At 44.3% G+C, this 16663-nt stretch overlaps 1 protein-coding gene across 2 annotated transcripts in view; it reads right to left on the minus strand.

Annotated features, from left to right (window-relative positions):
* The window catches only part of F5 (coagulation factor V), a 67915-nt gene that overhangs the window by 50669 nt on the left and 583 nt on the right, over positions 1 to 16663 (minus strand). For both annotated transcript variants that reach the window (XR_004279979.1, XM_032317457.1), the window contains exons 2-3: positions 13813 to 13895; positions 6860 to 6982 (exon numbers count right to left, since the gene is read on the minus strand). Coding sequence is in view for 1 of the 2 variants with exons in the window: in XM_032317457.1 (XP_032173348.1) it covers positions 6860 to 6982; positions 13813 to 13895 (206 nt within the window). In the remaining variant the exon portion in view is untranslated. The remainder of the gene's footprint in view (positions 1 to 6859; positions 6983 to 13812; positions 13896 to 16663) is intronic.

The raw sequence follows: 16663 nt of genomic DNA on the forward strand, positions 1-16663 counted from the left end.
ATGATGCGTCTACTGTTCCAGCTGTTAAAGCCTCACAGGAAATTCCTAGAGTAGAAAGTGGCTTTCTTTCCATTGCCTTCAGAAGCTCTCAGAAGGACAAAAAGTGATATTCTTTGTAGGCCAAGAGGTAACTTCTGAAGTCCTTCCTCTCTTTCTCTGGACAAATGCGTGCGCATCCTTCAGACATCAGCCTAAATGCAGTTCACCCACTCCCTGGTGAATATTACATGTATTAATGAATATAGTTAGATGTAAATATCATATACACATTTTTAATTAAATATTTATGAAATTATATAATTAATGATACTTTCTCTCACTGGATTGTGAGAGAGTCCAGAATTGAAATTTCTTGGTTGAAACACTTGCTGCCTCTGTGAATTTGGGTTTCTTTAACCTCTCTTTTAGCCTCCCTAATGTTTTCTCTAGCAACAATACGATCATTTTTGATGGGTAATGAGGACTAAAAACACATGTAAAATGTCTGGCTCCTGACCAATGCTATGACGGCCCGTCGCAATACATTTTAGTATGTTAACTATTTTCTTTCTCAGCCAATTTGCAACTGATACAACCTCTCTCCTTTGTGCTGTACATCTGATAAGGTGTATCTAAGTGCCCTTGAGTTCTGTCAACACACGTGAGAAAGATTAGAGGTGGTGACTTATCTACTCTAAAAGTGGCAAAAACTGGTAATAAGATTGCTCATAATCACCAGCAAGATTAATAGGTTTCAGATCAAAGGGGAAACAATGTGTAGGCTCTACTCTCTAATCCACTCCTCAGTCCCTCAGTCCAGAAATCATCATCATCATCGCCATGATCATGTTCCGGGCTGAGGGAGGTTCCCGGACACAAATACAAAGAAGTCTGTAAGACCTGAGGGGCTCACAGCTCAGCTAACAGTAGGGTACATGCTGGTGTCTTGGTTGTGACGGGTTTCCCCTCTAGATTTCTTTTAGGGCTACTTCAGTGGAGAAGCCACAATTAGAACACATTGTGCATCATAATATGAACCAAACAATATCAATATCTAAGAATCACCCTAAAAGATTTAACACATACTAGATATAGCAATGTGACTGATTGTTGAATGCTATCAAATTTATTTTTAAATGATCAGGGTTTCATATTCAGTTTTATTTGAACAAACAATGGTTTTTAAGTGTCTGTCTAGTTGATCAAAGTAAATTATTGAGAATTTCATATTCATTTGACATGAATAAGAATATGAAGTTACATACAAGATAAACTTAAAATAATTGAATCAGGACACCTGGGTGGCTCAGTGGGTTGAGCCTCTGCCTTCGGCTCAGGTCATGATCTCAGGGTCCTGGGATCGAGCCCCGCATCGGGCTCTCTGCTCAGCAGGGAGCCTGCTTCCCCCTCTCTCTCTGCCTGCCTCTCTGCCTGCTTGTCATCTCTCTCTGTCAAATAAATACATAAAATATTAAAAAATAAAATAGTTGAATGAATGGTTTTGATTATGTTCACGATACAACTTAAAAGGTGGATAATGAGCGTCTTGAAAGAAATAGTGAACAAATGTGTACATGGGGAAAGATTCTCTAATTACGCTAAGTGAGGATTATTACTTATGAGGTAATCTTGGGATAATTTAATCAGTGTTTTTATTCTTTTAACTTCAAAGTATTTTATCCTACATTTAGTCTAGAATAAAAGAGACATGTGGTAGCTTTGATTTCACAACCTAGGTAATATGAAGCATGAAATACAAGCAGCTACTTAAAGGAAGCATTTATGAAACGCATTTTTGGTGAATCTGACTTTGACTTTGTAATCGAAATAAAAGTTTAAGCTCTTAACTGAAGAGAGGAGAAACAGCCAGGAAAGACTACTGTGCTAGAGCACAAGAAGTCCCTGTTCAGCTTTGTGCGAGAATGAATTCTTCACACCAAGGGTAACCGTTCATTTTATATTTACTCAAGTTTGTTCACTGCCTGCTCTGCCCATAGTCAGTGTTGCAATTTGTTTACTGATCATGATAAACCAATTATTAGCCAAAAGGTTCTCAGTATTTTTTTTTTAAATGTGAAATGCTAGGTATAAGCTTTGGGAAAGTAAAGTTACATAAAGACCCACTTCGGTTACCCACTAGGCTGCTCGTTCTTGAGATCCTCCCTTGTTACTCATTTTTTTTTTTTTTTTTAAACAACCCTTTTCCTCACCATTTAATTAACGTAGGGCGTGCTTCAGTGTACATTCAAAGACTAGGAGCCTTCTTTCAGAATCTGTAATTTAGTTAACGGGCAAAGTAGAATGCCGATGTTTTCTAAGGAAATGGATTGAACGGCATGGGGAGTGCAAGTCTCTCTTGAAGGGGCGTTCACATTTCTGACACTTACGAGAATTATTATATCAGCCACTACAGTTTGTTTTGGGTATTTATCATATACTCAAAGAAATGCCAAAATATTCAGATGAAAAGTGAAACACCACTGCCCACATAAGATTGGAATGTTTTGGACAAATCCAAAAGACTAAGTTTTCATATGGAGAATTTGGCAACACCAAATGTAAAAAAATATCTGATGGAAAATGCATCTCATCTATCTGTCTGTCTATCTATCATTTCTATTCAGAGTTGGCTCACTAGCAGACAGCTGAATATTATAAAACTAATTTTGTGATGAAATACTCATAATGCAACTCACACATTTAAGTGACTACATAAAGCAATAAACAAATACTATTAAGATTCACTCTGAAGCAAACTTTTAAAGTTAATTGACCAAAACAGCTACAGAAATCTTACTGAAGAACAAAAGTTGCTCAACGGTGCATATTAGAAACAGTTCCGTGTGTTCAAGTTAGTTTCTGAAATTTTAGCCTCAAATTTAGGCTCTTAGTGATAGAAAGTTTTTAAGTGATCAGGTATAGCTGCATATACTTTATTTCCTGGTTTCAGAATATATTCCTATTAAACACATGCCTAAAGGAAATGTTCTTGTGAGCATTTTTTGCAAATCGTGATTTGTCCAACCCATCAAATGGGTTACTCGTCCTTGCCCTAAGTACTAGTGAGGTGTCTCCCAGTCATGCCTGGGGAGTGGTGCAAGTGCGAGTGGTGTGGCGACACTGAGCGACAACCTTGCTTTTGTATCAGGCGCTGCCAATTTATGGATGCATGGCCAGCAAGAGACTTTCACTCGGAGTACTGTCTTCCCTGGCCAGAACTCAGATTTCCAACCATCAACGAACTAAAGCATAGCCAAGTCTACGGCCATACCACCCTGAACGCGCCCGATCTCGTCTGATCTCAGAAGCTAAGCAGGGTTGGGCCTGGTTAGTACTTGGATGGGAGACTAAAGCATAGCCAAGAATTCAAAAGGCAACACGACTTCTGGCCAACCAAAATAGGTATTAAGAAACAACACCCACGAATGAAAGCTCAGGGTCTTTACCGATAGACAATACCATAGACAATAATTTTCAAGTCTGTTTCAAGTCTGCCTACTTTGTACATAATTCTAATATCCGTGGGTGTCTGTATAATCTCATGGTAGATTAGAAATAATGGCTTAGAAAGAGATTGGAGTTTTACTTCTCATCTTGTGTTTTAAAGAGTCTGGGAAATATAACATATATCCAAAGTGTTTAAAAAAAATCTTAGACATTTAAGAAGTAAATTCCAAACTATCTGGAAAATATAATAATTCAAAATGATTCATTCCTCTGTGCTCTGGATAACTGAGGTTTTCTGTTCAATTTTAGTTCATTCTGACATCTCAATTCTAAGAGAGAGTTTTATTTCATTCAAGTACAAGTAAAATGATGAGGACTATCCAAGGCCAGGGACTTCCTTTAATCTAAGCGACTGAAAACATCTTAATGCAGTCACAACGACGAGCCACAAAATAACCAACAACAGGTAACATCGTCATACATCAACCATGGGCCCAGAACTTGACACATATTATGACTGGTCCCGGCCATAACCTTCGATGGGAGGAATCGCTATGCCCGTGTCACAGATGTAAAACTAAAGGTTAGTGGTAAAGAAGGTTGCCCCAAATTGCCCAAATTTAAAGCCAGGTCATTCTGGCTCTGAAGCCAGCATTCTTTCCAAGGCTGTCCTTTCCTTCTAACTGATGAAAATAGGTCTCCAAATGCTTGCTGGAGCTCAAGGATTAATTCCCAGAAAAGTAGGATTGTGGTCAAGGTTGGATCATTGACTCGTCAGATCAAGTAGCCCCAGGGGCAAGGACTGAGTCCTGCCTTAGGCCTATTATATATATATATATATATATATATATATTAAAGTTTTATTTATTTACTTGAGAGAGAGACAGTGAGAGAGAGCATGAGTGAGGAGAAGGTCAGAGAGAGAAGCAGACTCCCCATGGAGCTGGGAGCCTGATGCGGGACTCGATCCCGGGACTCCAGGATCATGACCTGAGCCGAAGGTAGTCGTCCAACCAACTGAGCCACCCACGCGTCCCTAGGCCTATTATATTGTCTCAATCTCCCACCATCCACTTCTACATCTGCAAAAAAGGAGTCTGGGCTCTCACTGGCCCAGTGTGTGCTTAATTGATTTCCCACACTGCCCCAGATAGTTCAAGCCCTGGAGGACGGCTGTGGGCCAGGGTGAGTGTCAGGCAAGAAGAAGATGTTTTATTTTAAAGCAGAGGGCACAATAAAATGAACAGAAGCCTTGTCTTTTTCCACACAAGGCACTCAATCTTAAATAGAGAGAGTTTGCCTCTCGTTTCCAAAATAAAAATTTCACTTTCCCCACCAATCTGTATTTACCTTTCTCGGATTTAGGCAACTAGGGGCAATAATGAGGTGACCAGTGGAAGTGGCGGGAGCATCTTAAACAGTTGCTCATAGACAACTGGCTGGGGGGAGTGCAGGAACAAATAAACAGTAAAGAAAGGGGCATAATGTTGCAAGGTCTGCTCCCTATGCAAACAGCCCAGCTAGAATACAAAGTCCATGAACCTTACCTCCTCCCACATTTGAAATGGAACCTGGATGGGACATTTGGGGGTTCCTCCCTCCAGCATGACATTGCTGAATTCTCGATGTAGTTGCCCGGAAGCCTCATAAGTAGGTTAAATGGTTGTTTGTTATGCCACTGTATGATTTTAGGAATATAGGACAGTCTCTTGCACATTCTGCCTCATTCAGAGTCTTGCCAAATTGGCCCTTAAAGATGTCTGATGTTTCAGTTAATGCTCATTGCTCTTCCTCAAGCCAAAGATTAAGGGCTGATGCAAATACTCCAGGGAAGGGTAGTTCATTAACCTATTATCAGTCCTTTATGTGTTAGTTGGAATGAGTTCAACGACTAATTTACACAAGAAATAATAAATGTAAAACACACTGTGTAATCCACAAATTACCAGATAAGTAGGAAATTATCTGAACACACTTAAAAATTTTAATTGAGATGTAACATAATTTGAATACCTTTTAACTGAAAAATCAACCTCACTATCACATCTAATATCTGTCAAGTGTTCATTATATGCTAGGCCTTATCCAGAGATTTCATGACAACAAACCTATATGGGGTAGTATGATTCTTAGTCTCATTTTACAGACGAGAGAGAGATGAGGCACAGAGAGGTTGGGCAACTTCTCAAAAGTCACACAGCTAATAAGTGTAAGCCAAGATTTGCACCAAGCAGTCTACTTCCAGAACCTGCGCTGTAAACCACTTTCCTACTCAATTGCCCCCCTTCAAAGGTATGACGGCTGGAACATATGGGAGAAAGAAAATTTGTGAGTTATGAAAGGACTGAAGTTATTTAAGTGTTATTATACTAATACCTAGTACAATATGGTTACAATTTTCTGATATCAGCTCCTAAGAGAAGTCCGCTGCGCTTGTTGTGGTCTGAATTATCGTGATAGAAATAATCAGAGCAAGGTTGTCAACAGTACTTACTGTCCCGTGGCTGATGTGGTCACTTCTACCACCTTCGTCTTTGTGACCTTTGCTGCCGTTGCCATAGTCATGACCGTGATTTACTGAGGGCTTCCCATGTTCCAGGAATCCTATTTCAGACACTACCTGAACAGTCTCATTTTAATCCTCAAAGCAATCTTATGGGGTGGGTGTAACTCTTCACATTTTATACACGAAAGGACTGAAGCTCAGAGAGGTTACGCTCATAGAACCAGAGGTGATGCATCTGGAATGGCAACGTATGTCTGCCTTCAAAGCGCAAGTTCTTAACCATTTCACTTCATCTAAAATTGTGTTAAGACTTCTACCGCCACCACCACCACAACCACCAAATACCACTTATGTAGCGCACTTTCTGTGTCAGGCCACCCGTGCCACATTAGTCCAATGCCACTGTTTCAAACTACGGTTCTTGGGCTACATCCAGCCAGCTGTCTGTTTTTGTAAATAAAGATTTATTGGGACACAGTCACACTCATTCACTTGCACATTGTTTGTGATGGTGTTTGTGTTGAAAGGTAGAGTTGAGCAGTTACAAGAGATATCCCAAAACCAACATACTTAGGACCTGGCTTCCCACAGAGAAGTCTGTGGACGCCCCCTGCTTTAACCCACTTTGAAATGCGCATGTATTACTGTTCTCATTTACATGTGCATATGTTGGAATTCAGAAAGATTAGGCAATTTTCCCATCCAGCTGTTAAAGAGCAAGAACCTAGTAAACACCTGAGGTCCAGACGACTCCGGATTTTGTGCCTTTTCCTCCCTGAGACTTACAAAGGCAACAACTTTCATAGTCACCCCTTGAAGGAAAGGAGATTTCTCTAACATGTGGTTAACAATCTGGTTTTAAATGTCTGACACCGGTGTTAGAGTTGTAAGTTTTCCACTGCCAGAGGAATATTAAATTACTCTTACCTTCTGAGAATTTACTGTATTTAATTCCTTGAGGATGGATGCTTACGGGCTTGTCTGCCTTATTCTTAAAGTGAACTTTCATGGTGTCTCCAACTTCAGCATACAAGGTAGGCCCAAGAAGTCCTATAGAAACAAGGATTTATAATCTATTTGCATTCAGGAATACCAAAGACAGAGCTGCTAAGCACGGAGAGACACAGACCCGCATGAGAGATGGCTGTCACTCCCCTGGCCCCGAGGCTGGCCTGCTTGTCTTTGATCTAGAAGGGTTTGCCGGCCCTTTGTCTCGACATTGCACGCAGTCAGGACAGGACAAGAAGGTAGAAATGTTTGGCGTGGGCTCAAAACAAGTCAAGAGAGAAGGAATAGTTCTGATCATGTCTACCCCATCCTGACCCCTGTCATTCCTTGCAGATTACTGTCTTTGGCCAAGAGAAGAATGGTTGTGCAGGGTGATTTGAGGGAAGATGACTGGCTCCATTAGATCTCCCTGAGGGGGGAATCTCAGAGACCTCAATAAAGTGAGGATGGGGGAAAGCCACAGGGTACGCTGGTCCTGAGGTGAGTTCAGAGTCCCTGAGGCAGGAGTGATGCGTCCAAAGAACAGAAAGGAAGAGTGCAGGTGGCGCGCGAGCAGATGAGGGAGGGGCGGGTCACGTGGGGCTTCTTGGGCTTTGGTAAGGAATTTGGATTATCTTCTGAACGAAATGGAAAATTGCTGGGGCTTTGTGCCGCAGACAGACATGGTTTTAAAAGTTCGTTCTGGAGGGAAAAAAAGGACCTCCCAGCTGTAGTGTGGAGAACAGTGTGCAGTGATGGGCCCGGAAATGGCAGCAGGTGACACAGAGAAGCCACACGCGTGGCGTTAGGTGGGGGGAAGACGCTGGTTCCAGATTCTGAAGGCAGAGCCGGCTGGATTTGCTGGTTGGCTGACGTGGCCTCTGAGAGAAGGAAGCCAAGGGTGACCCTGCGGTGTTTTATCTGAGCAATGGGGTAAACAACGTGACCAGTTACTTCAGTGTGGGACACCGTGGGATGACAGGTGAGACGGGCAGATATCAAGAGTGACGTCTCAAGTCCTACATGACAAGTGTGCTGAGTCCTGCAGCCACGAGGATAAATAAGACCCTGTCCCTGTCCTCGAAGAGCTCGCAAGCTCGTCTGGGGGCAAACGTACGGTAGGAGCCACCGCTGAGATGTGGGCAAAGTGCTACAGATGCAGAGAGGATGAAGGGCCAGTTCTGTCTGAGGGGTTATGGGAGGAGGTGATATTTGAGTCGGGCTTCGGCAGAATCATAAATGAGAATTTCCCAAAATTAAATGTTTGAAAAGTCGACTGCTCTCACTTCCCAGCCACCTGTAGACCCTGTGTGGTTTGCTTCTCCCCAGCAGAGACCGCGGGAGCTTGAGGAGAAAGGGGCAGCAGTCATGGAGTTCAACCAGCATTTGTTTGCAGGGCTGATGGTCACGTTAATCGGGCCCCCACTTACAGAACTGTAGTGGTGACTAAAATAGAGGCCTTCGCAGAGCTTGCAAAAAAGTAGGAAGGACAGATTTTAACAAACCATCACACAAAAGCACAGCTTACACTGAAGAGCATTTGACAGAGGGATCGTGTCCAATCTTGGAGAAAGGGAGGAGCTCGGGGTTGGACATGCTTCCTTGAGGAAGCAATGCTTCAACTGAAGTCCAAAGGCCAAGAGGCAAAGGCATGGGCAGGGACATTTCAAGGAGTGGGATGAGCATGTGCAAAGGGCCCGTGGCACCAGAAAACTTGGCCTATTCAAAAACTGACAGATGGCCACAGTGAAGGTAAAGTTCAACAGGTAAGAGAGAGAGGCAGAACGTGAGGCTGAAGGCACGATCAGAAGCCCCATCATGTAGAGCCTTCCGCATTTTTGAGTTTTGCCTCTAAGTGTATCTGGAAGCCAATCCAGAGTTTTAAGCAGGGGTGAGACATGGACCAGATTTGGGGTTTTAAATCTCTGGGGGCACTGGTGGAGGATGAGCTGGGGAGAACTCAGAGTGGATGCTGAGAGAACAGAGGGCTCCAGGCGGGTGATGTGGTGACATAGTGTAAGGTGATGATGAGAACATGCTCGAGGGCTATTAGAAGATGAAACGTCAGGGCTTGACGGATGGCATATGGGTGGAGGGTGGGGGAGACCAAGTTGCTGTGGATGGCTGGTGATGTTCTTGCTGGGGAGCGGGGGCAGGAGGGTAACCTCCTCTGACATGAGGACACTGTGGGAGGTTTTGTTCGCTAGATATGGTAGGCAGAATAACGGCCCAGCAGAGATGTCCGCATCTTTACTCCTGGGACCTGCGAATACGCTACGCGGGGTGGCCAATGGGGCTCTGCAGGTGTGACTAAAAGAAGTTTGAAATGGTAGAGTTTCCGAGATTATTATCCCAAGGGAAATGTCATCCAGCATCCTTATAAACAGGATGCAGGCAAAGCTGAGCTCACAGCCCTGCCGGATCTGAACCGGAGGAAGGGGCCACAAACTCGCACGTGCAGCCTGCCTCCAGGAACGGGAAAAGGCAAGGAGAGGACTGTCCCCCAGGGGGGAGAGCTCTGCCAACGCCTTGATTTTAACCCAATGAAACTTATTTTGGACTTCTGACCTCAAGAACTGCAAGATAATAAATTTGTATTGTTCTGAGCTATGAAGTTTGCGGCAATATGTTACCTATTGGCAATGGGGGAAACAGTATCTCTGAGACTGAACCCCCTTTCCCTACTTCTATCTTTCTACCTGCAGTTTTCTTACTGCTTTCAGCAAACTCTTCACTGCTGGAGTTTATGCTGATCTTGTGCCTGGAGCGTGTTGTTTGCTTCTGTGTTCGCTCTGCACAGGACTGTGGAGGTCACACTGTTCAATCTTCAATTTAGAGATACTTACAAAGCCTGGGATGTGGGGGTGGGTGGATGGCTTGCTCAAGGTCAGTCAATCATTGGGTGGTGCCCCTGGGGTTAGAACTCAGGGCTCTGGACTCTTGAACCAAAGCTTTCTCTACCACCTTGCACAGAGCAGGTTCAGACCGCCCCCTCTCCTGAAATAGTTCCAATGTCTACACCATTTGTGACTCCTGACCACAACCGGCAGGACTAGCTGAGCTCGCTCTCTCTTCTGGCTGCTACCCTCAGTCCTAGCTCCTGATGGAAGCCCCCACTGGCTCTTCCGACCTGCCAGGGATGCCCAGGAGCCCAAAAGATGCTGGCCACGTGGTCACAGCATGCACTGCATTTGTTGCCATGGCACCTTGCTTGGGTGATTTGTTTGCTGGCATTGCGTGGCTACAAATGCCCGTGCCTGGGATAAGTCTCCTCAGTTATTTAACCTAATAAGACCTCTTGCTGCAATGAATGGTCTGGAGTATTTATTTGCCTCCCTTTCTGCTTCCTTGGAATTAAGGCAAAACAAAGGGATGTTTTCATAAATGCAAACCAAATACCTTCCCTCATGTGGACAAACACATGAGTGTTGCCTGAGCTGCTGGTTAGCTCCTCCGTCAGCCCGATGGCCTGGGTCCCAGCAGTGACGTGGGGGAAGGGGCTGCCTACCTTGCTGTCCCAGGAAGGTAGCACAGCGTGTACCCAGTTTCATGCGGCTTTGGAGTTGAAAAGGACAACATAAAGTCAGCTAATCCTATCCCCTGCGCTCGGGTGCATCTGAGTTACAGAAAACAGGGAAGCCCAGTGTTGTACTAGTTCAGAACCCCTTCAGGGGCAGATGTTTCATACCCTTCCTTGAAAACACTCAGAGTTGACACTCGCCATTTCAAAGCCCCAGCCTGGATTCCCGAAAATGAGCCCAGTCCCTGCACTTGTCCACATGGCTGCAAACCTCGATGCAGGGACCCCTCCGGACTCCCAGTCCTACGGCCTCACCCCCACCCACAATTACAGTAACTTCTGGGCTCAGGCTGTAGAAGTGTCACTTGACTCATTCGCGCAAGGCTCAGCTGGAATCACACCCGCCAAGAGCCGGAAACGGGGAAAGGTGCCAGTGACCCAGAACCAGGCTGGGATTGGGGCAGGTCACAGAGTCGATGGCCGTGTCTGAACCCGGAGCTTCACAGGGTTCACCCCGGACTTGCTGCGCTGCATCAGCTACAGACAGACATCAAGATGAACAAAATACTACCCTTGCCTTTCAAGGATTCATAGTTAAGTAACTTTAGGAGTTCAGGAAGAAGCTGCTTTAAAATGGTGTTAAAATGCCTCAGAGTTCATGGAAAACAAATGTGATATGAGATACACAGGGGTCGGTAGAGAGGTGAAGTTTTAAGTGCACAGGGTTTAAACGTAAATTAATGATCAAGGTCTACTTCTAATTAATGAGGTTGAATCAGGAAATTTCTACAAAAGCTAATAATCTCAAAGGATTTTTTTTAAAAGATTTTACTAATTTATTTGGTAGAGAGCATAAGCCTGGGGAGCAGCAGGCAGAGGGAGAGGGCGAAGCAGGCTCCCTGCTCAGCAGGGGGATCCCAGGACCCCGGGACCATGACCTGAGAGGGCGGCGGCCGCTTCACCTACTGAACCACCCAGGCGCCCCCGCTCAAAGGGTTCTGATCACGTACTCTCCTCTCCAAAAGCTATCAATGACTCTCTCCTGCCCAGAAGATAGTCCCCAACCTGGCCCTGGCCTTTCTAACACAGTTCTCGGCACAGTGGCTTACATGGCCCAGACATTCAAATTCCGTTAACTTGGCAAAAGCCACACAGGAAAGACTCCAAAGACTCCAAACACCTCTTTTTTCCAGGCCTAGTGAGAGTGTTTCCCAGCTTGTTTTCCCTTTGCACAACTACAGTTTAATTTAGTTAAATATTTCTTCAGCATCTGCTGTCCGTACTAAGCTTGGGACCAGAGCTCTGAGCACGAAGAGACTCTGACAGAGGACAGGAGATCCTTCAACTTCCCGCCCACAATGACCAACTGGGTTTTCGTGGTGACCTTACTGTCTGTTGCCTTGCCGTCCTCCCTGAAGGGGACCCCTCTTCTTCCTCAAGCTGAGTCCCTCCAACTCTTGCATCGCATCATGTCCTACTTCTTGAGTCTGGCTGCGGCCAGGACTCTCCCTCCGATGTGATTACCCTCCCCTTTTCTACTGGATACGTCAAGTCACTGTATTCTTGTTTGTAAAAGTCCAAAATATACTGAAGCCCCTCCTTCCCTTCCAGAACCTCCCCGTCTCTCCTCACATGAGGAGCCAAGTTTCGGGGAACCGTTTTCTCTAAGTTCCTCCTTCACCTCCATTCACCAAGGGAAGTGGCGCTGGGGAAAGCAGGGAACAGCTTCAAGGGGGGTCACTAAGCATCCTCCTAACGTCGAGTGGGAAAAGAACTGGAAAGAAGCCATTGGTTCTGGCATCTCAGAGCCATGGGTGCTATTTTCTGAGAGTCATTTGAGCGGACTTATGTTAGAGAGGGTCAGGGAGGAAACAGTATTACAGAGAAAGGAGCGGAGGGCTCCTGTGGGGAAATGGCCCTGAAGGAAAGGCAGGCAGTCGAGGGGAGATTTTGTTCTAGGAACATAGTTGTGTTTTGTTTCACTGTTGTTGAGTTTTGGCTGAAGGGAAGGTCCTAGCCAAGGAAGACTGAGGACAAAGGGAGATCAGAGGAAGCAGAACTAAACAGTTTGCACAGAGAGGTAGAAGGACGAGTCCAGGAAAGCTGACCAGTCTTCACTTGGTTCGTGCGGAAGGACGAGTGGATTACTGACCAGGCGACCCAAGGGAGGAAGTTCTCTCTTTATGGCCTCTACCATTCCTGGGAAATATGGTATCATACTCAAGAACCCAAAAACCCATTCAACCCACTTTCTTTGATTAAAGGGGAGATCAGGAAAGGGGTATTGGGGCGGATCCATCCGGTAAGGGTCTGACCTGAGTTCAGTCATGATCTCAGGGTCCTGGGATCAAGCCCCACATTGAGCCCCATATCAGGCTCAAGGAGGCTTTGGGTGCAGCCGGGGGTCTGCGCCTCCTGCTTCCTCTGCTCTCTTCCCTCGTCCTCTCCCGCTCATGCTCTCTCTGTTCCTCAAATAAACAAACACAGACTTCAGGGAAAAAAAAAAAAAAAAAAAGAAAAGATGAGGAAAAAGAAGAGATTGTTCTTTGAAAACAACAGCTGTTGTATACCTCACACTAAATAAAACAGGGGAAGAGGGGCGCCTGGGTGGCTCAGTCACTGAGCGTCCACCTTCGGCTCAGGTCATGATCCCAGGGTCCTGGGTTTGAGTCCAGCGTCGGGCTCCCTGCTCCGCGGGGAGCCTGCTTCTCCCTCTCCCACTCCCCCTGCTTGTGTTCCCACCCCCTCTCTCTCTGTCAAGTGAATAAATAAAATCTTTAAAAAAAAAAAAAAAACAAAAAAAAAAAAAGGAGAAGAGATGGGAAAAACAGATGCAAGAGAACCAGCCATGTATGGTTCCTCTGAATGAGTGTAGGGAGCCAGCCGGAAGCGACATCACTTGCCAGGGTTCCGCTGCGCTCCATGAACTAGACCGTCAGCTCCAGGAAGGCAGGATGTGGTTCTGCCTTGTCAACTGGGGCGTCTGTAGTGCCTCTTCAATGCCCAGCCTGTAGCCAGTGCTCAAGAGTACTTTGTTCAACAAGTGAATAAAATTCAAACTTTTAAACGTTTTGTTTAGCTTTCTGATCAGTGTTAAAAACAGCCAGCTTCGTGAGCACGGCCCCTCAGGCAAGAAGGGCCCTCTGGCTTCATGCTTTGCTGCCACTGTTTTGAAATTCTCAAAAATGTGAATTCCGGGCTCCACATCTTCATTTTTCACTTATCCCCACAACTTAGACAGCCCGGACTGCTTAAAAATAACAAAAGCACTCATTTCTAAAAAATGTCACCAAACAGATACTTTAGATAACCAGGGATAGCAAATTTTCATAGAGATTCATCTTTAAAACTGAAGAGTGTACTTCCAGCTTACCTGAAGTTTTGGATCGTGGTTTTTCTTTCAGAAAATATGGTTCATACTCTCTGTAGACAATTTTCTTAAAGAAAGGATTCGAACTAGAAATCAAATACAGAAATTAATTTGAGAGCCATATACATCTACATCTCACATCACCAAACAAATGGTTTTCTCATGTCCTCAGATACGCAGTAGGAAAAACAGTATTTTAATTGCATTTCAGAAACTCAAGGTTTTGAAAATATGAATAATACATGGTGTTAATAAAATAATTATTGATCTCTTTAGGAATATTTTGTTGTGGCAACCATTCTATCCCAACTTAGTCTGCCTTAACTAATCCTTACTCAGAATCCATTTTCTAAGAAAAGAACCTAAGATCATTGTGTGAACCCAAACTTTATGCTTAGATTTTAATGACTAAAAATATAACCAAATCCTTTATGAATAACTACATGGGCTATTTTTTTAATGATGAGTCATATGCAGATTTAAATTACTGGAGAACATTATAAAGAACCATTGTTTTGGTGAACCCTATTTCTAGTTGAGAAGTTGGAGATGACTAATGGAGTTAAAGCCCTGGGCACTCCTACTAAAAACAAACAAACCAAATGAAAAAGGCAAGTCTTGGGAAATGTAAGTCTCTTGTCCAGAGGAGAAACAATGGATAAATGGCAAAGCCAAGACTCAAAGAGGTAAAACCATTGTATTCATGGTAAAGAATTCACAGAAAGGGAGGCAGTAAGAGTGGGACTCTTGAACTCTAGAGGAAAAAGAAAAAAAAATATATATATATGATTTTATTTATTTGACAAAGGTCACAAGTAGGCAGAGAGGCAGGCAGAGAGATAGGGGGAAGCAGGTTCCCCGCTGAGCAGAGAGCCCGATGTGGGGCTGGATCCCAGGACCCTGAGATCACGAACTGAGCCGAAGGCAGAGGCTTTAACCCACTGAGCCACCCAGGCAGCCCAATATATATGTTTTTACTTCAATATCTGTTACCCCATACCTGTAAGTGACTGAACAAGTTTCCTTAGGGAAGTTTCCAAAAACATTTACTTAAGACTTCAGACAAGAATAATAGATATATCCCACCTCTAAAAGTATTCTCCTGCTAATATTAGATGAAGTAAGAGGAAAGATCTTTGCTTTGTGCTGAAATTCACTTTGGCAAAAAAACAGGTGGTTATGTTGATCTCCTTACGGAAAGGATCATTCCGCTGTAGGTGTGGGACACTTAGTACAAGTTCTTAGTTTAAGCAGCTGGATGTACAGGTTAGATTTTTTCATGAGAAAGTACCAGGGGAAAATGACATGATTCGAAGTTCAAAAATCTTGACACTTGGTCTAGGTTGTCACTGTATGGTTTTGGCTCAAAAATTGACACCAGAAGTATGACTCTTACCAGAATTCTGGAAACTCAACCATAGATCGAGGGGATCAGATCAACAGTCATGGTTCCCTTTGGAGTGCTCCTGTATAAGTCAGGCTTTTTCTCTATGTGGTTCTGCTTCCAATATTCTGCTTGTTATTTTTCAGAGCTAACTACAGAAGAAAGGACAAACTCCCAAGCATAAGCACGGAGTATCCCAGCAAAGATAGCCAGCATGATAATGTCTGGCCATGAGCAAGAGAAATTAATGTTGGAAAGCCTATGATTTTCTTTGGGGTTTTGGCAGTTCTGTAAGGGTATGGGTATGATCTAGATCATCAACTCAAAAGACAATATTTAAAATGATTTTTAAAAATATTTTATTTATTTATTTGACAGAGATCATAAGTAGGCAGAGAGGCAGGCAGAGAGAGAGGAGGAAACAGGTTCCCTGCAAAGCAGAGAGCCTGATGCCGGGCTTGATCCCAGGACTCTGGGATCATGACCCAAGCCGAAGGCAGAGGCTTTAACCCACTGAGCCACCCAGGCGCCCTAAAAATGATTTTTTTTTTTAAAGGATTTCTTGGGGGCAACTTAGTGGCTCAGTGGGTTAAGTGTCTGCCTTCAGCTCAGGTCACGTATGACCCCAGGGTCCTGGGATTGAGTCTCACATCAGCTCCCTACTCAGGGGAGAACCTGCTTCTCTGTCTCCTGCTGCTGCTCCCCCTGCTGTGTTCTCTATCTCTCTCTCTCTGTCTCCAATAAATAAATAAATCTTTAAAAAAATTGTTTTAAAGATTTCTTATTGTTACAAGACCCAGGTAATATGTAATACTGTCCAAAAGAACACAGTTACAAAGTAATTCTTTAAGGGGTTTCATGTTATGCTCTACCAGACTCTTAAAATATTACATTATTTCTTAGGAGATTGCTTTGGTTTTGTAATCCTAAAAGAGGAACTTGTCTTTCACAATCATTTAAATGGTGATGTTTAGTTAAAAAAAAAAAAAAAAAAAAAACTGAGTCACACTGAGAGGTTTACTAATAAAAAATATAAAAATATAACCAAATGGAAATAGTGAGTCGGTCCTACAATTTGTTTAATTTCTGGGAAGTCTTGTTTTTAGCCTTTCAATTAGGAAAAACAATTTGTAGTTCAGAAATAGAGTTTTGTTACTTAAGCCACCGTTTCCTTACACGGCGACCTTCCACACTGGCCAGGGCAGACCGGATCCCAGGGGCTAAGAACGTGACAAAAGCGAAGAGTCCCACGGAGTGGAAGAAAAGGTGAAAAACCCAAAACTCGGCATGTCTGCGGCCGGGTGGGCGCTGGAAAGCCCAAGAATCGGAAACCACGGCTGCTCGGCCAGTGCCACTGAACAGCCCACTCGACCGCGGACGGTGCGCGCGTCTCCAGCTGTCGGAGGCTGCGGGGACCCGGTGACTGCTCCGGCCCGGGGGTCCGTAAAGTCCCGGGCGCCTCGGACCCGG

The sequence above is a fragment of the Mustela erminea genome, chromosome 17, assembly GCF_009829155.1.
Source record: "Mustela erminea isolate mMusErm1 chromosome 17, mMusErm1.Pri, whole genome shotgun sequence".
Taxonomy (NCBI): Eukaryota; Metazoa; Chordata; class Mammalia; order Carnivora; family Mustelidae; genus Mustela; species Mustela erminea.